The sequence below is a fragment of the Protomyctophum bolini genome (assembly GCF_963924005.1).
Source record: "Protomyctophum bolini genome assembly, chromosome: 24".
Classification (NCBI taxonomy): domain Eukaryota; kingdom Metazoa; phylum Chordata; class Actinopteri; order Myctophiformes; family Myctophidae; genus Protomyctophum; species Protomyctophum bolini.
In genome coordinates, this window is record NC_137885.1 from 8,234,738 (window position 1) to 8,253,216 (window position 18,479).

Here is an 18,479-nt window from a genome sequence, read left to right on the forward strand (position 1 = left end):
GTGTTGTTCAACGTGGGCATCAATGAGCAGCAGACACTGGCTGAGAAGTAAGTTCAAGTTCAAGTTTCAAGTTCAAGTTCAAGTTTATTGGTCATTTTTTAAATACACACACCTTATACAATGTATTTAGGGTTTTCTTTTTTGACCAAAAGGGAGTGTTTGGCAGAAGCCTCAGTTTATAGTGCCAGCCCTTTTAATATTCAAAATAACTTTTAGAAAGGAAAAATAGATACAACAAAACAATAAAAAAAAGAAAAAGAAAAAAAAAAATTCTTCACTGACTACAACTAAATAAAAACGAATCTATGATGACTAAAACTAAGACTAAATATACTGACAATTTCGTCAACAAATTAAAACTGGACTAAAATGTTATAGGAAGGGACTATAGTGGACAATAGATCCAGTTTTATGCTGGGTTGCATGCTGAAAATAGCAGATATACAATCTCTGTGCAGATTGTATACCTGCTATTTTCAGCATGCAACCAAAGTGTAAAATATGTCATTACAGCGACATCAAGGCCTGTCAAAAACACATTTTAGTCGACTAAATCAACTGTAGATTTAGTCGACTGAAATCGTATGACATTTAGTCGACGAAAAAAACTAGACTAAACACTAGAACATTCCAGGTGACTAAAATGTGACTAAAACTAAGTGAAAACCATTCAAGAGACTATGACTAAAACTAAAATAGAAATCTGCTGCCCAAAAACAACACTGGTTGCGTGGCGTGCGTGCGCGGTTGATGAAGAGACCAGAGAAGTGTCTGTATTGGAGATGCACATTTTGACCCTATAGGCTTAGAGGAAGCCTTTCTGACCAAGGTCACGGTTAAATACCAACAGCTCTGAGACATACCATCTCAGAGCTATAGGTTATACTGTAGGTTGCAGACTATTTAAAAATAATAATATTTAGCAGCCAACTAGAGCTGGCAAAGTGTTGCGCCGTCTCTGCTATAATAATCGGCAGCCGCCCAGATATATTTCTGGCCATGGAGCCATGGAGCAGTGAATGATTATTATTGTATCATGAAGACATGCCATGGTGTTGTGAATGTAACCTTTACTGCACCGATAATATTTGTGATATTTTGTGTCCTTGTATCATGCTCTCTTTTGCGTGGACATGAATACATTGTTCAAGTGTGTGTGTGTGTGTGTGTGTGTGTGTGTGTGTGTGTTTCAGGTTTGGAGACACGTCCCTCCAGGAGATCATTAACTTGGAGAGTTTGGCCAGACTGAACTCTTACTATGAGCAGTTTAAAGAGGTCCTACCGGAGGACTGTAAGTACAGTACAACCTGATACAGTAGTACTTACAGTGTGTCAAGTACATAACCTAACCTAGTTAGTTAAGTACGACATTACTGCCGACAAAAAGGCTGCATTTCAAAGCGTTTGCATTAAGCGCTGTTCACCGTATATTTTATAAAGTGGGGTCCTTGAGGGAGTTCCAAGGGGTCCCCCAGCCAAATAATTGTTTGGAACCATACGGACCCTTTTACGGGTCCATTTGGTTCCGTCTGTATGCTCTCAGAGCTAAACTATAACTTTGATTTTAACAATATATAAAACTGAGAGTCCTTGAAATTAAAAACGGGTTGAGAATCACTGCTAGAGCCGTAAAAAACATCTTCTCTTATGGGGGTCAAATGGGAGTTAGTTTCAATTTAACCCATTCTGAACGGGAACCCCTTTTGGTGTTAGCATCATGTCATGCTTTAAGCTATTGAAAAATAGCAGATCTACAAGCTCATAGCGTGCCACCGAGTGGCGCGCTACGAGCTTGTAGGTCTGCTATTTTTGAAAAATCGAAGAATGACTGACATTTTTAGAATCTGATCTCAGGTCAGAATGGGTTAATCAGACCAGTGTGTGTCCAGTGGAAACCTCGTATGAATCTGATCTCAGGTCAGAATGGGTTATGGGGGTCAAAATGGGAGTTAGTTTCAATTTGAGGGGGTCCTCGACATGAAAAGGTTTGGGGAAACCACTGTTATAAAGCAACATATTTGTTCTAAATCCCTCGTCTCCATGGTTCCCCCCGGCCTCCACATCTCCCCCTATAGGTCTGCCCAGGTCTCGCTCTCAGACGTGTCTCCCGGAGCTGCTGAGGTTCCTGGGACAGAACGTGCACGCCCGGAAGAACAAGAACGTGGACATCCTCTGGCAGGCTGCCGAGGTACTGTTGTATATATGTAGAGCCACGGCCATCTTTGGTTGAGCTGTATAGTGAGAGTCTTGTTTAACCGATTCCGTACGTTATAGGACGTTGCCACACGTCATAGGGGTCCCAATCGACACGTACAAACAGTATAGGACGTCCTCAGACGTCCTATAGCGCATCCTCAATGATACCGGGCGAGATAAGAATATTATTTTTGTCAGTTCGCCTTTCGGCTATACCGTATGCTATACGCTCTACACTAAAATTAGCTTGCCATTGACTTGGCTGTTAGCGCGGCGGAAAGAATAATAATAATAATAATAATAATAAAACTTTATTTGTATAGCACCTTTCATGACATGAAATGCAGCTCAAAGTGCTTTACAGAAAAATGGAGAATAAAAGAAAAGCAAGGCAACGACATTAAGAACAAGCAGTAATGCAATACAGTGAGGACATGAATAACAAAAATAAAAAATAAAAGATCAATTAAAAGCAATGTTGTAGAAGTGGGTCTTGAGCTGAGCTTTAAAAATGTCTACAGAGGCTTCCTGACGAAGGTACAGTGGGAGCTTGTTCCATGCCGACGGCCCGTAGAAGCAAAAAGCTGCTTCCCCGTATTTTTTAGTTTCCATTTTTTTGGCAAAGCGAGCAGGCCAGCAGTGGAAGACCTTAGGGGGCGGTTTGGGACATATTTAGGCAGGCAGTCATGTAGGTAGGAAGGTGCGAGACCATTGAGAGCTTTATAGACAAGTAAAATAATTTTAAAATCAATCCTGAAAACAACCGGAAGCCAGTGCAGTGATGCCAAAACTGGAGTAATATGTTCTCTCATCTTAGTTCTAGTTAAAACTCTGGCTGCTGCATTTTGGACAAGTTGTAATCTGTCAGTTGTTTTCTTAGGCAGTCCTGAAAAAAGTGCATTGCAGTAGTCAAGCCGAGAAAAAACAAAGGCGTGGATTAGCGTTTTTGCATCGTCCAAGGACAAATAGGCTCTGATATCCCGCAAAATATGAACGCTTTTTGGATCATATATCGTATAAATTAAAACGATCGCAATGTATGCTAGCAATGTAAAGTAAACTTTTTTTAGTGGATTGTTGCTCAGAGCTCCTATTTTGAAGAACTTCCGGCACTGATGTTAATAATGTTGAGGATCCGCAGCAGCAGCAGTCAAACCAGGCCACTGACGAAGGCCTGCGTGCCGAAACGCGTTTGGTCAAGGTTTGACTGCTGCTGCGGATCCTCAACATTATTAAACAAGACTCTCACCACGACTGAAAGTGTAGATTTTATTCTCTTATGTTCTCTTTGAATCCGCACCTGCGGCACACACCTGAACCTTTAAAAGACTGTCTGAGTTGAGCGAGCCTTTTCCCTTGAAGTGAACTTTGGTTGAGCTAAACATCAGACCCTCTCAAACCACAAACCAACGTTGAATTTGTCAATTCCCCCAAAACAGCATCTGAGGCATTCACTTTCTGTAGTAACGATGCGTTTCAAATATGCAGAGGCGACACACTCCCACTCCCCAAAAGCCCTTTAATGGTAGAGTAAGTGATTTCACTTACTTAATTCAAATATCACTTATTTTTTTGTTTTGTTGTGATAATCCTCTCTACTATAGAGTGTGCTGACCATATAAGGAGTTCCTCCCTGTCCCCAGTTAACCCCTGGGGGTCAAAAAAACCTTAGGTTTCGTTTTTGACTCTCTATCCTGATTGGATGAAGGCTTAGGTCCCACAGCCAAAAACGAAACCTAAGGTTTTTTGAGTGAAATCACTTACTCTACCTTTAATGGCTCATTTATAGTGCCACTATATTTCCACACTCAGAAAGATCTCCATATTTGTTTTTCTTAAATGAACGTCTGTCATTCTATTACTGTATGTCACACAAAAGTAGCAAAAATAGCAGTAAGTTTTACTGGTGGACGGGTTTCTGAACTGCCCACATCCCTCCCACGAGACAGAGTAGAAATAAATGGTGGCATTTTATCATGAACATTTGTGAGGATTATATGAAGATAAGTGGAGAAGTGGTCGTGTGCCGTGTTTTCTTTCGTTATTTTTGTAGTTTTCCAGGTGTTTATGAGGTGACAGTACTTCATTAGACCCCCTTGGTGTGGTTGTCATGTGTGTGATAAAGACAGACTGCTTTCTCACTTTTCCTCTTGAGCCACACGTGTTCAATTGTATTTCATGTTCATTTTCTGTTTATCATAACCTCATTTCAATATTACATTATATTACAATATATTCTCCATAACCTGTTATTATTCTCCATATTTTCTGTCAGAGTTCAATGGTCATTATCAAACACTGTTTGCTAACTATGCCAGCTAAGTTAGCAGTCAGTTGATCTTGAATAGTTCTACAGTTTGATATCCATATATTCATTCATTTCATTTCACAAATGAGACAAACCTTTATTTCTTTCAAAGTCAAACAGTTTAAGTGTTAGGACCTGTATTGTCCAGACTGGGTGAAGCTCTGCCCTATAGGACAGAGTGTTAGGACCTGTAATGTCCAGACTAGGTGAAGCTCTGCCCTATAATAATAATAATAATTATTATTATTATTATAAATATAATAATAATAAATATAGATCAGAGTGTTAGGACCTGTAATGTCCAGACTGGGTGCTTGAATTGATGCAATTAATGTAAGTTTGTTATATTCATTTTGGGAAGTTACATTTTAATTTTTGTGAAAGAATATTTTTCCTGAGAAATTATTTTGAACATTATTTTTATCATACAACAACAGCTGTGGGCACGGCTTCAGTTCAGGTGAATCACCACCCACCAGGCAAACCAGGCATACTTAATGAACTGGTGGCAATGTCCACATATAATAAAACCATAATTTTAACAAATACTGTACACTTTTTTTGGAACAAATTCTTCCTCCTTATATATAATAATAACACCTGATGATCATGTTTTAGGGTGGGGGAAAAAATCACGGCCCTCACAAATCACATCTTTAATTGAGAAGTAGTGGAAAATAACCGATCTACAAGCTCACAATGCGGCGCGAAGCGACGCGGTGTGAGCTTGTAGATCTGCTGTTTGGGTCCATCTAATTTCTTTTTTTTTTGGGGTCTTGAGATAAAAAAAGCTTGGGAACCACTATTCTTTTTTTTTCACTTAATTTTTATTGAAGGAAGAACAGACAGACAAAAACTCAACTAACAAGACAATACGGAAAGACAAAGAAGAAAAAAAAGACAAAAAGTAAAAGAAAAAAGGCTGCATTTTTCATATTACAATAAACATTCAATGAAATTCTATTGCAATATCGCTAGGCTGAGAGAAGAGATTCCACTTTTCCCATTTTTTATAGAATTTATCCTCTTGTAGTCTAAGTATGAATGTTAGTTTTTCCATAGAATACAGTTCCTCAATAATGTCCATCCATTGATCTTTCGTTGGTGGGTCCTGTTGGTACCAGCGTCGTGTGATTGCTTTTTTACTTGATGCTAAAGAGGATCTTGATTAAATATTTATCATGTGTTAGAAACTCTTCAGGGATATTTCCCAACAGTAGAAAAGAAACAGACAGAGGTATCTCAAAACACAGAATGGTCTCCAAAGTGGAGTGAATATCCTGGGAACCACTATTCTAAACCAAAACGTCTCTCTCCTCTCCCCCCCCCCCTCCCTCTCTCTCTCTGTCAGATCTGCCGACGGCTAAACGGCGTCCGTTTCACCAGCTGCAAGAGCGCCAAGGACCGCACGGCCATGTCCGTGACCCTGGAGCAGTGCCTCATCATGCAGCACGAGCACGGCATGGCCCCGCAGGTGTTCACGCAGGCCCTGGACTGCATGCGGAGGTAGGAAGTGACCACCACCCTATAACCCATAGAGTAGAAGTTGCTCATTGGCGTTTTGAAGCACCCGGAAGGGACCGTCTATTTCCGCCTTTTTTGGGGGGCGCATTTCCGCATTGGGACCACCACATTTTAGTGTGTCCAATTATGCGGAAGTGCAACCGAGCGCTCAATGTTATAAAGCCCAGCTGCACGTGGGGTTTCCTCGTCATGAATCCACGGGTCCGCCTGCACTAGGGCCCATGAGCGCTTCAACGTTGGAGTGCCTCACTGGCCCCCTTGCCCTATATAACCCCACGCAACTGCACCGTGCATGACTTCACATACACAGAAAGACATACGTTGCTATCAAAGTAACTTCTGGGCAAAATGTGTGTATGTGTATAACACCCGGGTATCGGACCCGGGTCTCTCACTTGTAAAGCCAACAGCTTAACCACTAAGCCAAAGGCTATGGCTGGCTCGGGGGGAATATTAGACTTTTAGGCTTATATCAGCCTGAGGCTGAGAGCCACTCTGCTACATATTATGGATGTTTTTAGTTTTTAGAGAGAAACGGCTTTTATTTGTCACACCGCACATTTTCCATGCTGTAAAACAGTGGGGTAAATTATGATTTATCTCATGTGCTCAGCATCCTCCATAATTTTATAGAGAGAGAATTATACATGCAATATAATTCAGATGGCGTATGTGATAGCTGGATAGCACTGGTATATGCATATATATACCTATGAAGGTGTGTACTGACACATTAGCATTATGCATTACTTTCACTGATTTCCTTGCCTTCCCCTGTCTTACTCCGTTAAACAAGGCTTAGACATTATCATTAAATGTTGTGACACAACACAGTACTATTCCTGCAAAGTGTAAGCACTAAGCAGACCACACATGTTACTCGGCGAATTTGCAGATGCTGCAAAAAGCTAATATTGGACAGTCGTGAGATATGCCAGGGCAGGCACTCCCTCCAGCTCCAAGCTGTTCTGTAAAAGCAGTTGAGGCACGTGGCATCAAGTTTCAATCTCGAAACGTGTAGGTTACTGTAATTTGTATCTGATTCATTGTTGGAACCTCTAAATGCTGTACACTCTTTCATTATATACGATTTTACAGTACTACTCCAAGTGACTTCTGTTATATTTTGCCCAAGGTGTCACTGGCTGTAACTACTCGCGCCATTGATCGCTTTTCCACATGGCGGCCATTTTGTCATAGGCCTACTCCGACATAAGAGTAGCATGTCCATCATGTAAAATGTGGTCGGTCAGTTGCTTGAACATGGTATGGAGTTAGAGTACATGGAGTGAACATGGTATGGAGTTACAGTATATGGAGTGAACATGGTATGGAGTTACAGTATATGGAGTGAACATGGTATGGAGTTACAGTATATGGAGTGCAATCATCTTGGATATTTTGAGGCTGTTGTTGTTGTTTTATTACACCCAACACATTATTAATCCTTTGCTTGAAGTTTACAATGGAATGATTACAATCACCATTGCCTAGTATATATCCAACCGATCTTACCCAGCTAGCCTGCTGCTGCTGACTGGCCTTTTGGAGGAAACCTAACCCAAGGGCAAAAATGTTCCGTTTCCCATTTGTTTGTTGAAGAGGAAAACGACAACAACGATGCATTGAAAATGCCATGAAATCCCTTGGATTTTTGGGCTGTGTGTGTCCTGAGCAGACGCTTGCTTGCCTGCCTGCCTGCCTGCCTGCCTGCCTGCCTGTCTGTCTGTCTGTCTGTCTGTCTGTCTGTCTGTCTGTCTGTCTGTCTGTCTGTCTGTCTGTCTGTCTGTCTGTCTGTCTGTCTGTCTGTCTGTCTGTCTCCATATGTGTACAGCTACTGTTACTGTCAGTCTCATTTGTCCCTTGTCCCTTGTCCGTCTGTCTGTCTGTCTGTCTGTCTGTCTGTCTGTCTGTCTGTCTGTCTTGTCTATGCGTGCTGCTTTCCCACAGTATTTGACTTATATTCCAGCTTGTTGGCCAGTTGCCGATGAATGCACTTTTTTTCATTGTGTCCATGGAGTTATTCACCTCAGAACAGCATCCCTCCTTTATGTCCATGGAGTTATTCACCTCACTGTCAGAACAGCATCCCTCCTCTCATGGAGTCATTCACCTCACTGTCAGAACAGCATCCCTCCTCTCATGGAGTTATTCACCTCACTGTCAGAACAGCATCCCTCCTCTCATGGAGTTATTCACCTCACTGTCAGAACAGCATCCCTCCTCTCATGGAGTTATTCACCTCACTGTCAGAACAGCATCCCTCCTCTCATGGAGTTATTCACCTCACTGTCAGAACAGCATCCCTCCTCTCATGGAGTTATTCACCTCACTGTCAGAACAGCATCCCTCCTCTCATGGAGTTATTCACTTCACTGTCAGAACAGCATCCCTCCTCTCATGGAGTTATTCACCTCACTGTCAGAACAGCATCCCTCCTCTCATGGAGTTATTCACCTCACTGTCAGAACAGCATCCCTCCTCTCATGGAGTTATTCACCTCACTGTCAGAACAGCATCTCTCCTCTGCCATCATTTCCACTCCAATGTTCCCCTAATCCCCTGTTCTCTGGTCCCGTTTCCTCAAGAAAATATGTCCTTTTCAGCGTATTAAAAAAAAAAAAAATGCAGACAAACAATAATGGTAGCTCAAAGTTCAAACTAAGGCCTGAGCTGTTGTGACAAGTTTCACTGTGATAACAAAATGTAATTTAAAATAATAATGCACTTCAGTGGACTCATGTGACACATTTGTTGTTTGCCGATCAGTGTTTTTTTCTTTTTCTTTTTTTTTTTTGTCTTTGTGACATCGAGGCTTTCTCAGCTAGCACGAAACAAACAAAGCAAATCACCGTGCTGTCTATATACTGTAGGGCTGCTTATCCACTGTGGCCATTTTAACGTCCGCTGAGGCGAGTTTGTAGGAAAGGCGTCTCGGCGTACCACTCTTCTCCACATCGGTCCTCCCGGGGACTCGTCAGCGCTGGTTGTCATTCCATCGCTCTGATGCGGGCTGTGACCGAAAGTAACTAACTATTTTACTCAAGTACTGTAACTTAAGTACAATTTTGAGGTACTTTTACTTTGCTGGAGATTTTTTTTCAACTTTTACTTCTACTCCACTGCATCTCAGAAAACTTTAGTCACTAGTTTGTAGATTTTGATTATTTGATTTTGATTATTGATGTGATTGTTATTGCAATATGCATTTAACGACTTCACCCTATTTAAACTCTGTATACTTTTCTATACATTTCACACACATGATAACTTGACATGACATTCTGCATAATGAGTACTTTACTTCACGTACATTTTGATGCCAATGCTTTTAAAGTACTCTTACTCGAGTTAATTTTGATTACCGGACCTTTACTTTGAAGTGTTTCTACATTGCAGCATTGATACTTTAAGTAAAAAAAAAAAGAAAAGTGAGTGCTTTTTCCCACCACTGGACAAGGGACTTAATTACTATTTAGAACTAGAACATTCTGAAGAAAGCAATTACTACCTGCACTTGTTGTAGAGTTCCTCCCCAAGACTGCAGCTCAGCACCAGTGTCTCAAACTTATGTCATTTCTTAGGCTTTATATATTTACACTGTACACTGTATATATATATATATTTCGATGTTTCAAAATATACCAAAAAAGAACAACAAAAAAACAGGCCAAATAATGTACTATTGCGAATATGCTTTTGGATTATTGGAAAGACCACATGTGTTGATACATTTTTTGGGCCCCCTTTTCCTCTTCTGTAGTAGTGGCCTACAATATTGTTTGGCTATTTTTTTTTTTTTAGGGGGCGGGAGATTTTAATTTGTCGTGACATTGTCCCCCGCCATACACTACTACTACTACTGTACTACAGTAGGAATAATTGGCTTTTGTTGAGCTGCAAATTTGGTTTGTGTATACGGTGAAATAAGAGTATACCAAATGCACTCTTTACAGGTCCATTCATTGTATCACTTAAACCACATAAACCTTCTAAACATACAACCAACACAACCCAACAAATTGATTCGCCTCTACAAGCTGAACGCATCGCATTGCTTGTAGATCTGCAATTTTTATGGCAAACGTGCCCCCCCCCCCCCCCCCCCCAGAATAGGGATGCTGGGAGTTTGAGTGGCATTTTCATTTGATTATTGTCGCAATTTAGTATCGTTTAATCGCAATTATTTGATTGTGACGTGTATCATTTTCATAATGGTCCCATCTAGGGATGGGATTTTTATTGATAATGAGCATCGTATGGATCAGGCTTATCGAGCCGGTTTCTTATCGAGCCCACTATCGAGCATCTTATATAGTTTTGTGTAAAGGCCGGCGACGAAAATACATTCTGAACAGAACCAGTATCTTTTACTAGGACCTTCAAATACAGTACTTTTCTGACAGCCAATTAACCTTTTTACTTTGGGTAAAAAGAATATTGAAGAAACTGTTAACTGGTTAATGTGTGTATACCGTCAACTTTAAAAGCATAATTTTGTTTCCCCGGGCAGCGCTGGTTGGCAGGTATCAATACACTTTTAAACCGACATGTTTCTTTATCGCCTACATGACGCCAGGCTCGATAACAGGCTTGATAAGCCTCAAAGTTTAAGTTTTTGTTGGATATCTGGTATCAAGCTCCATCCCTAGTCCCATCCCTACATGGGACACTGTATACGCCTTGTGTTTTGTAAGCCAACATGAGTCTTTGTCAAAGTGTATGTGACTGTATGTGTCATGAAGGGCCTTGTATGTATTCTCTGGTCCCTTTTCCACCAGGGTTTGAACCGGTCCAGTGTTTCCACTGAGAATGTATTGGTTCAGAACACTAAAAGTTGGTTTTGGAAACTGGAACCAAGTAATGGCCGCCGGTTCTTGAAAGCACAAAGGTTCCCAAGAATCTAGAACGGCACCAGTTAGTTATTTTGGTGCGAAAAGGGGCCTCTATGTCTGTAAAACAAAAAAAACACACAACTTATCTACTCGTAATTGTGAGCCATGTCTGGACCACATGCTGTGCACAATACGGACGTGGCACGCGGCAGCCAGTCGGCATGTTAGTGGCTACTGTATATCTCCTGCCCTTCCTGTCCTCCTCCTGACATTTTCATCCTCTACCGTCCTTCTCTAATTCATTGTCAAGTCCAAAATGCCCCCTTTCCCCCCCCCCCTGACAACTAACTGTGGGGGGGCATTTTGGTTCCATCTTGCTTTGGTATATGAGTCATAAGTTGCACATACTGTATACACAGTGCACACTGTGTCCAGGCTGAATGGTCTTGCGCTGGCAGACCCCCCCCCCCCCGCTCCCTCCCTCCACCCTCTCACGCCCTTTCTTCCCCCCCCCCCCCCCACCCCCTTTCCTTTGATGTTTGGTCTTGGACCCCATGCAGCCGCCCGCCGCAGCACGACTGAGGATGGGAGTCTGGAATTCAATTCACGGAATTAAGAGTAAACGCAACGATAATACTTCCAGTGGAATACCTCCACGGGGTGTTAGGTGGAACTTCAATACAACAGGACTGGGTTTTACACCACCAGCTCTAGAGTTACTACTAGTTTGTTTTTTGTTTTTTGTTTTTTTTTCAAAGGAACTACCCTTAGTAAGTACTGTACTTAAGTACAATTTGGAGGTATTTGTACTTTGTACTTTTCCACTCCGCTACATCTCAGAGGCTAATATTGTACTTGTACTCCACTACAATTATTTGAAAACTTTAGTTACAGTAGTTACTTTAGATTTTGATTATTACAAAACATACATGAACCATTTTCAGCCGTATACATTTCGACCATTCGAAAATAGCCGATCTACAACATCACAATGTAATTATTGTGATATTGTGCGGATTTTCAAAATATTTTGTATACATTTTAAAAAACTTGAAATGGGACATTCTGCACTGTACTTTTAATCCTTTTGTACTTTTACTCAAGTATACGTTGAATTCCGGACTTTTATACTTCCGTAGAGTGGACAAGAGAACTAAAAAGAGAAGTAATTTTATGGTTTGGTTGTGCTCTGGGAAAATAGCCGATCTACAAGCTCACGACTATATACGCTGTGAGATTGTGGATTGGCTATATTTTCAGCATGCGAGCAAATCTAAAATCAACCATTACGTATAATATAGGACTCATTCTTTGCATACGGTATAGTTCAAAGCATTGTGTTTCCTTTTACCTCCTCAAAAGGTTGTTTCATCATGTTGTCACGAGAATGCCCCAAAGACCCCATTCTACACCAGTATACCCTATAGCAGTGGTGGGGGGGTTCCAGGTGGTCCCCAGCTAAATGATGGAGAGTTAATTGGTAACCAAAATGGACGCTTAGAGATCTTTAACTCTTTAAAGGGACACTTCACCCATTTTGCAAAAAAATATATGTTAATGACGTTTAGAAGCTTTAGAACACTTTCCTGGGGGTCTTTATGTGTGTAATAATTATGTGGTTTTAGATATTTTAGATTGTAGCAGTGAGCCTGTTGTCTCTGATATCATGGACACTGGGCTCACTTCCTTCCTGGACTACATGTCTCAGTAAGACAGCTCTCCCCCCTATCCACAAGGAGGAGCAGTGCACCAAAGAATTATGGGAATTGTAGTCCAGGAAGGTAGTGAGACCAGTGTCCATGACATCAGAGACAACAGGCTCACTGCTACAATCTAAAATATCTAAAACACACATAAATACCCCCAGGAAAGTGTCCCTTTAATGTCTACACAATTAGAATGTAGGAGAGGGGGGGGGGGGGGGGGGGAAATGTATCAATGTTTGCCTGTTATATCTCCTATGGTGCCACATCAGTACAGCATGGAATTGTGGACAAAATATTCTTTAGTTTGGGGCCGGAGAGGGCAAAAATATCATCAAATGGTGGTCCGTCGTGGCTCAAAAGCTGAATAAATAATGAGCCTTGATATGAAAAAGGTTAAAAACCACAGCCCTGTAGCGCAGCGCTGTGTTCATTTGAACGGTGTGTGTGTGTGTGTGTGTGTGTTTCGTGAATTGAATTCTGGCTCCTCACTCCTGATTTAACAAAAATAGCACAAAGAAGCTTCCTTATACCTCGATATTACCTTCTATTCCTCCATTCGTCTTCATCCCCGAATCTTAAAGTATAGAAAACATGGACTCTGCAAGCTTCTCTCCTCTCTCACACGATGTAGAACCTATCTTAATTTTTCTTTTTCTCTCTCTCTCTCTCTATCTCTCTCTTTCTCTCTCCCTCTTTCTGTTCCCCACGTTTGCTCACGTGTTTGAATCCTCGTGTGTTTCCGTTCATGTGGTTCGGTTCATTTTGTCATTTTTGGGGGATTCTTTCATTCATTTGAATCCTTGCTTGTTTTTGTTTTAACCGAATACCTTTTTTTTTTATATATATATATATTTTTCCCCCTCACATATTATGTTCTTTGGAATAATTCCTTCATACCCATTTCTTTTTCTTTTTTTTTGCAATTTTTTTCCATGTGTCTCCATATTGCATGGTCATGTTCCATCTGTTGCTTCTGACTTTGCTTGGTCGTCTCCCAATGTCCTCGCCTTCCTCCCTGCTTTGCTCTCATCTCTGTCTGTCTGTCTGTCTGTCTGTCTGTCTGTCTGTCTGTCTGTCTGTCTGTCTGTCTGTCTGTCTGTCTGTCTGTCTGTCTGTCTGTCTGTCCTGTCTGGTCCGTCTGTCCTTCCTTCCTTCCTTCCTTCCTTCCTTCCTTCCTTCGGAATCCTTCCTTCCTTCTCTCCTCCCTCTCATCCAACACTTTCCACCTCACATCCTCTTTTTGCCTCCTCAATACGCCCTGCTTCCAAACCTCGTCCCATCTAAACCCTTTGCGGCACCCCCCCCCACCCCCCCCCCCATTCACCTTCATTCCCGGACCACCATAACCCCTCCTCCCCCGGCCTCCCTCCCTCCCTCCCTCCCGGCGGGCATGTATATAGCATTGGGACGAGGGAAGGGGTGATCCAGAAGAACCTGAGCGGCGTGCTGCCGGTGCGCGACTTCCAGCTGGAGCCCAGCCTGCTGTACTCGCTGCCCCTGCTGGCGCTCAGCCCCAACCTGCTGCTGGTGTGGATCTTCCTCAGCGTGGCCTACTTCCTGGCCAAGCTGCGCTGCAGCTGAGCGCACCGTGCGCCACCCGGCCCAGACGCGAGCGCTATAGCGGCTCCGACAGGCCCGCGGCGGGCGGACACTTCCCTGAACTTTTTGGTGTTGTGTGTGTGTGTGTGTGTGTGTGTGTGTGTGTGTGTGTGAGAGAGGGAGAGAAAAGATCAAGATTAAACCCGGAAGAGCCGATTCTATGAAATGCCTTCTAAATCAGTAGTTATGTGTGTTAAAAAAAGAGTGTGTGTGTGTGTGTGTGTGTGTGTGTGTGTGTGTGTGTGTGTGTGTGTGTGTGTGTGTATATATATATATATATATATATATACATACACACACTATAAACATTTATAAAGACACAGATGCTTTCTCGGTTTCAATGGTGCGTGTGTGAGTGATATGGACCATAATTATACAAGGGTGAAAAACACACTGTTCCTTCCACTAAAGGGCTGTGTGGACTCTCTGTCTCCCAAATGAATGGCCAACAAGCTCCGCCACCCTGGACCTCTTGGACTGTCTCTGTGTGGCTCTCCATTTCCGCGGGGTTTACGACCTGTCAGTAAAAGGCTCGTCAGCTCGCTCGTTCCTTTCTACAGGTTTCTTGAACCGTCCTCATTGTTTGAAAAGGTTATACGGCAAACCAAAAATGGATCATTTCTTATAGGCATCTGGGAAAAAAGTGTCAATGATTCTCCGGGACGGTAATATGTTATGAGGTGTTGAGTGGTCTGCCATTATACTTCCAATTACATTGTCTTTACACGTTGCAATATATCTGCCCGTAGGAGAGACTATGGTATAGTGGAACGGCTCGCGTATTCCCAGCCACACAGTTTTACGAGTGGCTTTCTGCTGAGGAAACCACATTAATGTACGAGCCAAAAAGCAGGTTCTGTATGCATTTGTAATAAATCCTCTGCTGTGGGAGGAGGGCAGAGAGGTTTACTCCAACCAAATGCTGCGGCTGATTCCACGAATGAGCATCGCCACCACCACCACTCTCTGGTTGGCCGGTGTGTTAAAGTATACTGAAATCAGCTTGGTGTCTGATGATGGGGCAAAACACTAAACATTCTCTTGCATGCTCCAGAATTCTTCCAGCCGCCCCGATGGAATTGAAACGAGAGAGAGAGTGAGCTTATATAAGATCTCCCATGTGCAGTTGTGTGAAGCAGTAGCGTCCGTCAGCAAGTGTCCAGCCTTTCTCCTCGTAAAAACAGTATGGCACCCCCCTCCACGTTATACCAACGACAACAGCCTATATCTATTACCGTGAAATACAGTGACCGTTTGTATATTTGTCAAAAAACGTTCAGTAGAGATCCTGCAGAAGGCTGTTCGAAGTTCCTGCATCACCGTTTGGTGGGAAGATACGTGTACATACATAATTATGCAGATTTACATAATGTTTTCAGAGTTATTATTAATGCAATTTATATATCTTCGGCTTTTGCACTATAAGGATTCGCTCATTTTGGTTGTGCAATATTATGTTATATAGCTTGCTTGATTTGGTCATGTCTTCCATTGCACATATACCTTACAGGCTAAGAATGTTTTTTTTTGTTTAGTTGTTTTTTTTTTTTTACTTTGCGGCCAAAATCAAGCCAACATACTCTGATCCTTTTTTTTTTGCCATATTTGGTAGTTTTATTTTCTTGGATATTTGTACTTTTCTAGACAGTGGAGGAGGTGTTTGTTGTGTCTTCTACTTCTAGAGCTAATGCACTTTGCAGCAGACGTGGTTCAGTTGCTGATACTGACATTACTTCGTGGACTAGTGTTTACATGATGCAACCTATAGTAGTGATTCCCTTATTTTTAAGAGAAATGTTTTCGGACCTACAGTATTTTTTGGGGAAAGTCGTGGTGTTTATTGAGGTGTCATTTAAACCAGCAGTATGGTTTCCCAGCCCAGGACCCAAAAGAAAAATGAGATGTTTTTACCCCGGGACCTAAACTATAGTCTACATTACAAGTCGCGTTGTGAGCTTGTAGATTGGCTATTTTCACTACTTCTGAAACTGGGAACAACTGATTTAAACCACTTAAACAGTATACATCCATTAGACTATACTAGCTCCCCTTGTTTTGTCCTCCAATCTCCAATCTTGCCGAAAATGGCCAATCTACAAGTAGTGCATTTGTGATCTTGTTTTATGGGCTATTTTCAGCGAATGTTTTCCTATGGTAGTCTCACCGAAATGTTCACCTGTCTGTATCATGACACGGACCCAGAATACGGATGCTATATAGAGTTAATGTGGCTAAATGATGGAATCCTTTGGAGTGTTCAATCTAATGTTACTCAGTTTGAGTTTTTGGTCCTGGGCCCTGTGTGGGCAGATTCTGAGGGGTCAGCACCAGTGTTGTTTTTGGCCGGAAAATTTAGATTTTATAGTTTTAGTCAGCCTTTTGAATAGTTTTCATTTAGTTTTTAGTCACATTTTAGTCACCTGGAATGTCTTGAGCTTTTATACTCTACTAAATATACAGTTATACAGTCGACTAAAATGTATTTTGGTGGGCCTGGACGCCGTCGAAATGACTGATTTTACACTTTTGCTGAACATAGCCGATCTCACAACTGCCCTGATGTGCTTGTAGATCGGCTATTTTCAGCATGCAACAAAGTGTAAAATGGCTTATACTGGATCTCTTGTCCACTCGTCCCTCCCTAACAGTCTAGTTTTTATTTGTCGTCAGAATTGTCAATATATTATTTAGTCTTAGTTTTAGTCATCACAGCTTGAAAAAAGGTAGTCGACGAACATTTTTCGTCATAGTTTTTGTCGACGAAATCAACACTGGTCAGCACTTTGTTGGGACAACATGTGATTGGTCCCATTTAGATGGATGAATCCCAGGAGATCTAACTGGATCCATTCGTGAATTTAGCAGTAATTCAGCCCACGTCCGCTTTCCCGTCATTCTCGCCAAATGCAGTGAATAATCGGCTCTGTCCGTCTCGACAAAGTTGAATCTTTATTATCGATCGGATTTGTGGAATGTATACTACTGACTAGCATGTAGGATATTCAGGGGGAACGCGTGTTTGATTATGCAGTGTCCTACACGCTAAAGAGCATTTTTATCAAAGATATTATATATTAACAATATATGTTTACATGTTCTATAATATATGTTGTAGCTGTAAGAGCGATGGTGCACTTTGCTGACCGGTGTATCATCGATTCCAGATCAGGGGTTCCCCAAATGTTTTTCGAGGGGTACAGTATGCTGTAAGTGTAAGAATACCTGCACATTTCTAAAGTTACAATTTAAGGACATTTGAGACCTCTTTCAATACCTCTGAATTTAAAAGAATAAATAAAAGTAATCTAATAATAAGACCATTAGTATATCAAAACAGTAATCAACAAACTATGCTATAAACAATTCTCAAACATGGCCACATATTTGTCCGTGGAACAGAGTCGAACTAAATGTAATGCCTCGACTCTGGCAACATCAAGTGCTTATAGGGGTGGAGTGGGGGTGGGTCCCCAGTTCAAATATGATTATTTTCCAGGGGGTCGCGGCCTGAAAACCTTGGGAACCCTTGTTCTAGATTAGTATTATATTTGTTAGTCATGTGACATGTTGTCGATTGACAAAATTGTAAGCCAACTATGTTAAGCGGTTAAGCTATTCTGTCAAAGCAAAGAGCAGTAACTAGACATTTGGGTTTCTTTGTTCATTGGGGGGGGGGGGGGGGTACATTTCAAAGCTCAAGGTGTGAGCATTTATTTTGAATATAAGTTAAATGGTACCACCTGGTGGAAACGCTTGTCCCAAAACACGCTCGCCCCCGTGTCGAATCCCACGACCTCTGAAGGGACGCCACCAGGAATTCCTAAGCGTATAACCTCAGTAACACTATGCCTTACCTTGTTCCTCAACTTAACCTCAGTAAAACTATGTCTAAACCTAACCTTATTCCTAAACGGAACCTTAGTAAAAATATGTCTAAGCCTAACCTTATTCCTAAACGGAACCTCCGTGGAAAAAGTAGGGGGGGGGGGGGGAGTGTATGTTATTGGGACAAGCTTTCCGGTCACCGTTTGGTGGCGTGGTCGGTCTCCCGGCCCAGGCTCGTTAGTGCTCGTTAGTGCCCGTTAGTGCTCTTTGGCTCTGCAGAGTCGATATAGAAACAATGAAACCAGGTAGAAAATAAGGAATGTATTCATGCTTTGTGCCAAACGCTTCTTCAGTCAGGGTTTTCTATTCTTGTTTAGGTTATATAGTTTTGTTTCTGAGCTGGCTTTCAGTCCAGAGTTTCGAGGATATCTTTTTAAAATGTGGGCCTATAGAGAGAGGGGAATTTGAAAATCCTCGTCTGAAGAA

At 41.9% G+C, this 18,479-nt stretch overlaps 1 protein-coding gene across 3 annotated transcripts in view; it reads left to right on the top strand.

Moving 5' to 3' along the window:
* LOC308311651 (inositol polyphosphate-4-phosphatase type I A-like) overlaps nt 1-18,479 on the top strand; it is an 82,511-nt gene that overhangs the window by 57,225 nt on the left and 6,807 nt on the right. For all 3 annotated transcript variants that reach the window (XM_080758425.1, XM_080758426.1, XM_080758427.1), the window contains 4 exons: nt 1-47; nt 1,194-1,291; nt 2,076-2,188; nt 5,856-6,010. The exon at nt 1-47 is cut by the window's left edge and continues 153 nt beyond it. In XM_080758425.1, the coding sequence (XP_080614551.1) occupies nt 1-47; nt 1,194-1,291; nt 2,076-2,188; nt 5,856-6,010 (413 nt within the window). The remainder of the gene's footprint in view (nt 48-1,193; nt 1,292-2,075; nt 2,189-5,855; nt 6,011-18,479) is intronic.